Source organism: Olea europaea, unplaced genomic scaffold, assembly GCF_002742605.1.
Source record: "Olea europaea var. sylvestris unplaced genomic scaffold, O_europaea_v1 scaffold74, whole genome shotgun sequence".
Classification (NCBI taxonomy): domain Eukaryota; kingdom Viridiplantae; phylum Streptophyta; class Magnoliopsida; order Lamiales; family Oleaceae; genus Olea; species Olea europaea.
The window spans coordinates 502,193-507,955 of NW_019265805.1; the positions used below are offsets into that span (position 1 = coordinate 502,193).

At 34.0% G+C, this 5,763-nt stretch overlaps 1 protein-coding gene across 1 annotated transcript; it reads right to left on the minus strand.

Annotated features, from left to right (window-relative positions):
* Positions 1-2,322: 2,322 nt before the first annotated feature.
* LOC111390998 (phytochrome-interacting ankyrin-repeat protein 2-like) lies at positions 2,323-5,402 on the minus strand. The gene is made up of 3 exons (XM_023016133.1): positions 4,503-5,402; positions 3,137-3,308; positions 2,323-2,814 (listed from the first exon to the last, which is right to left on the minus strand). The coding sequence occupies exons 1-3, from the start codon at positions 4,626-4,628 to the stop codon at positions 2,600-2,602; spliced, it is 513 nt and encodes a 170-aa protein (XP_022871901.1). The 5' UTR covers positions 4,629-5,402; the 3' UTR covers positions 2,323-2,599.
* Positions 5,403-5,763: the final 361 nt, after the last annotated feature.

Genomic DNA, 5,763 nt, shown 5'->3' on the forward strand with positions numbered 1-5,763 from the left:
AAAGGAAAATTTGCAGTTGGATTCCTAACGTTTTCAAAAAGTACAATTAGGCCGTGAATCTTTCATATTTGGTAGTATAGTCCAACATTAGTTAAAAATACAATTGAAGGACCTTCGAATGATTTTCGTCCAGAACTCTATTACTTTAAACTTTTAAATTAATTTTTGACCATTTTTAGTAAGGGTAGAATTGACATTCTCCCCTTTTCCTATTTGAAACAACTAGAAAAAAAAAATTACAAATGAAAAAGGTAAACCACTTTACTTCGCCCACCCACCCCTACGATTAAATCATCACCAAAGAATGCCATTACCAATGTACTCTATCCCTCCTAACCCAAGCTGATTGAAATGGTGCTCTAAAGAGTCACTCATTTCTTTGAGATAATGATAGTTTAGCGTTTAGATTGAAAAGTGCAGTGCGACACAATTTATTATTTTAATTAATAATTAATTTTATCCACGATTGACAAATGGGGCTGGCGCATTGTGAGAACAAGATCATAGTATTGACTATTCGATCGATTGGAGTAGGTGATTTGTTCTAAATTTCTAACCACATAATACCGTTCTCTAGATAGTAACACTATTTGCCCCTTGGAGTGCATTGGAAATGACAATGTGTATGAATTTGATTCTATATCATGACCTTGTGAAGAAGAAAAAGTCTCATTTTATATCGAAATGTGTAAAACATTAATATAGCTTCTATGATTTTAAATTATTTAAGATTGCAATTTCGTGTCTTTAATGGAGTGAATGAAGACTCATAATTAGGATGAATAGTCCATAATTTGACCAGACAATCTTTAATTATTGCAGAATAAGAATGGTATAGGTCAGATCAAGTCCTAATGTAACTCTTTGAAAAGACGGAGTTAGATCATCTCAAACTCTGCATCCAAATTTGAGGTATATTTTGCATCATTTAACACAAAATTTTGTACCAAATTAAAACTCATTTGCAACCAATATACCAAATAAACAGTGTCCAATCACTTTCTTATTTGAAAAGTTATTTCTTTATTTATTTTACAAATACATAAATTACTAAATATATAATTACGTTAAATTAATCGAGTTTGTTATATTTTAATTTTTTCTTGTTTTTGTGTTGCAATTTTAATTAATTCATTGATTATTATCTTTTACATTATTTAAATTTATTTTAAAAGCAGCAACAACAACAATAATAATAATTTATTTTATTAAAAAATATATAACATAAATGACACAAATATCCTCCATCAATTAGTTTGGCAAATGGCCAAAAAGGATAAATTTGAATTTGCATCATTTTGGTGCAAAAATGTTGCAAAGTGATAAAGATCCATCCTCTTTATTCTTCTCTTGTTCATTATGTACATGTCTTGTGTTTCGAGAAGAGTGGGATAAAGAATTAACTACTTCCGCACAAATTTTAGGTTGAAATTATGACATTTTGAGTAATTGATTATCGTTTTGATTGATCACTTATGACCATTCACAATATTGTATTCTTTTTTAATCAAATTATAATAAAATGAATGGGGTGAATTACGTCTCCATGTTTTCTCTTTCAAGTAATTGTTGCAAATAAAAATAATTTGTGAGCCCTTGCAAGAGACGCAAGGTTTATGCAATAATTTTTGTTACACGATGAAATGGAACGAAACAAGGGCATGGATTTACCTTGTTCATTGGTCGACCCCATGCAGCAAGAAAAGGCAATCTTGTGCTATACTCTGATGATCTCTTTCCTACTGCATACTTGTTTCGTAGCTTTCAACTGAGCAGCAGACTTGACGTGACTGACTTTTGGCTGCAGCGTTTGAGCACTTGGTGTAGATAACCAACAGTGACTTAGATGTGGATCTCATCCGAGATGATGCCGTTGCTCTAGTAGCTCAAAATCGAACATATTAAGAACAGAGATACTTAAGAGGTGTGTCGACTAAATTTTCTGAAGTACGAGTTAGCAAACCATTGAGCGCAAAGACTATCATACCCCAAAAACATGTCTCGCACAAACCTATAGGATGAATCAAAAGAGATCCAAATGCACAATTTTAATACTTAGTGAGCTTCAGCTACATGAAACTTGAGAATAATGCTATTCATCATCGATGATTTTCATCGGCCTCGGTGGCAGTGAATCACTGTCACATTATCCAATGAAAGAATGCATTTCAACTTCATTGGACAATATGACTAATGATCATCAAAACTTATAACTCTTCTGAGAATATGTCCATACAGTTGATTTTCTGTAAGTCATTCAAGGTGTAGCGCTCAAGAATAAAAGACGAAACAGCCTAGAGATTAAAACATATACCCCAAACAGGATTAACAAACACACCAATCACATTAACCAAACAGGACACAAAACCAATACATACCCAATCAAAGGTTTGATCTCATATGAGTAAGATTTGACTTATATATCTGAGACAGATAAAGCAAACACATGAAACATGACCTTCAAACATTCTAATCTTACATTTATTCCATTGCAAACTAAACCATATACAGCACCAAGATTTAAGAAGAGCATGTAAAATTGAGTCTGCTTCAGTTCCAAGACAGCATGCAAAGAAGCAACAACTTAAAGAGTAAACCATCAGTTTTCCGAGCTGTAGGATGCTTCACTAGATGAAGAGTTATCCAACTGGAGGCGCTTCAACTCTTCATAAGCCCATTCAAGACCGGGACAATAATGAAGAGGTGGATTGAACCTTGTGTCGTTGATGTCATCAGGCAAAAATGCCCCGTTACCAACCAGGAACTTAATTGCTTTCTTATTTCTTTCTTTAGCTGCATTGTGAAGTGGTGTCCCTGTGTCCAAAAAAAAAAAAGGAGAGAGAAATAAGATAGAGCAGCAAATTTAATGTTTCTTCTTTGTTTCCCAAAGAAAAACACATGTTTGGCTAAGCTTAAAAACGCTAAATTCAAATATTTTTGGACAAGTAATATTGTTCCTTACTTTTAAGTAAAAAAGTTGCTTATTTGATTGTAACTCTTATCTTTCTGTTGTCTATCAAAATAAGTAACTTGTTTCCAATTTTGATCAGATAAAGACTTATTTATTTTGAAAATTATTAATTACTTATAAATAAGCATTGAACTTTAGCCAAACGTTTCTGCATCATGTACTCACAGCCACATGAACCCTTCGTTCGTGCATCAATGTCAGCACCACGCTCTAGCAATTCATCCATAACTTTAATATGACCCCCCTTAGCAGCAAGGTGGAGGGGGGTCACACCATGCGATTTTGGGCCCCAAGCAGCCACATTAACATCCATTCCTTCATCGAGAAGCCGTTTCACCTAAAAAAGATGAAAAGAATCCACAAAAATTTGAGAGAATAAATAAAAGTTATAAAAGCTCTTTTTTACTAGCGTTCCTTAGGCTGACTTTTCTTTTAATATACAACCAGAATAATTATCTATGACCTCGATATCTTTCAAGTTTTTTCTCTTATTTTTTTGTCATTTTTTCTTTTGTGGGGGTTGGGGGGTTGGCAGTTTGTAAACCATGATATTACAAGAAAATGGTCTGGAACTGTAAGATGTCGTCTTTCAAGGATGTTTATCCCACATTAAGTCTCACAGTTCTTTGCCATATTATATTAACACCACAAATCCATTTTAACGTTCTGATTCTACCCATATGTATCTTCTAAATCTTGTTTTCGTGGTTGCCCAACATTAGAAACTATATATGGCTGGTCTTGACCTCAAATATCTTTCAACTCTAACATGACGAATCGTGGTTGTCGTATCTTTCAACTTTAGAACTAAATATCACAGTTCATTATGATGTAAAGTTCTTTGTCTGTCAAAGACGCTAATCAACAGTTCAAATAAATAGACAGAACCTTATTCTGTTCTCATAATCCATGTCAAAACCAACCAATGCAAAAAATTCATTCTAACTTCCAGATCCCCGTCCACGTGACTTTAAGAGCTAAATATCAAAGGAAGAATCTACTTCAGACCCTTGACATTTCTTTACCTTACTTAAGCATCTTAAACTCTGCTCCATAATATATCAGCCTGTGTTGCCCGAGCCACAAAAATATAGTAATTCATGTTCATGAATCTTAATAACTACTTCCACAAAAGAGATTTTTCGAGGACCAAGACTTCCCACAGCACTACCCTTACATATTTGGCAGGACTCTTCACCAACACTTTCTTGCAAATATACCAAAAGCGTTCAAGTGGTGAGTGTTTTCTTGATGTTTGTATTTCATTGCCTAAAAACATGAGGTACTGCATTCATCACTCACTAAATCCCTGTTTTTATCATCAAGTTATAGTGACGGTTTCTCAGGATCTAAATTATCCTAACAATGAAAATCCACTGGTGAATATATATTACTGACTGAATTTCAACACCATACATATTGCACAATCAATGAAAGAAAATACAGAATATATATATATATATAGAGAGAGAGAGAGAGAGAGAGAGAGAGAACACAAGAAAAAATCACTGTAAAGGGGTAAAAATATTACCTGTTTGAGGTCACCTTTCCGAGCAAAAATGTGAAGCGGAGTCCAACCTCGATCATCCCTGTCGCCTCCCAACCTACCCAACTGCCTGCTCTTCCTGATTAGTCCGATCTCAAACCCTGGCATCATTGAAAATATTCCTTTTTCTTCTTTATATCACACAACAGTCCCCCCAAAAGTATTTCTAGTCCAGTAATCTTACAAATCTCAACTCACAAATTCACATTTATCTTCGATGGTCGACCAAAACGCTCAAATTCTTAACCTTTAACGTTGTATTCAAAGGGTCAAGGCAGAAGTTTTTATAGTAATGAAGTTTTTTCACATGAGATGAAAAGAAAAAAACAACACACACACAAACATTCAAGGCACAAGTTTCAATTTATCAGTGAATTTGGTCTTATCTTCAAATCTCAACAGAAACCCAGAAAATATATGAATAGATTAGACCCAATTAAAAATACCTGAAATTTCAGAGCTCCGACCTATCCTCAAACAGTTTACATAATTTTCAAAAACAAAAACTATAAACAAAATTAGCGAGAGGAATGATTGGCCAAGTTGTAAGGAGCAAACGGATTCAAACCAGGGCCAAAAACTCGGAGATTGCCAGAAATCTTGTTGGTTTTCACATTCAACAATGATGAGAATCGAAATTTAACAAAGATTATCATAATTAATGCCCAAATCTTGATAATAATAGAAAATTCGGCAGGGATTTTATCTGAATCCTGTTAGAAATTGGATTTGTTTGGTGGTTGCATATATGCGATGTATGTAAATCAGATGAATCCGTCGGTGAAAGGGTCGAAGAAGACGAGGGGGCAGCGAGAGATGAGGATGAATTGATGAGACCCTAGAACACGCAGAAGAGGACTGGGAGCAAATTGTAAAAATCGAACGTTTCAAGGATATGTAGCGATTTTGTTGTATTAACGCTTCTATTGAATTCAGATGGAAGTCGGTTTCACGACTTTCATTTTCTTTCTAATTTTTAGGACTTCCAACTCAAACTTTCATAAAACTAAGGAGGAAAAAAAAAAATTGGAAATAAAAAAGTCGAGCTAAATTTAATTTAAACAAATTTCGGATTTTTTTTTTTAAATAACTAACAATCGGGGTGGGAGAGGGCAAAAAAATCGATCCATCGCCTCATTGAAATGGGACATCGTTGGACTCAGGTTTGACAATTCAAATTGCCATTTGTATCTCTTTCCATTTTTCCATTCAAATGAACAAAACTTTTTTTAAATTGATCATTGAT

What these genes read in the sequence shown, in the direction of transcription:
- LOC111390998 (XM_023016133.1), bottom strand. Translation starts at nt 4,628, where the DNA reads ATGATGCCAGGGTTTGAGATCGGACTAATCAGGAAGAGCAGGCAGTTG. An exon ending in GGAAAGGTGACCTCAAACAG is followed by an intron (nt 3,309 to 4,502) that starts GTAATATTTTTA and finishes CATCTTTTTTAG; the next exon opens with GTGAAACGGCTTCTCGATGA. An exon ending in AACGAAGGGTTCATGTGGCT is followed by an intron (nt 2,815 to 3,136) that starts GTGAGTACATGA and finishes TTTTGGACACAG; the next exon opens with GGACACCACTTCACAATGCA.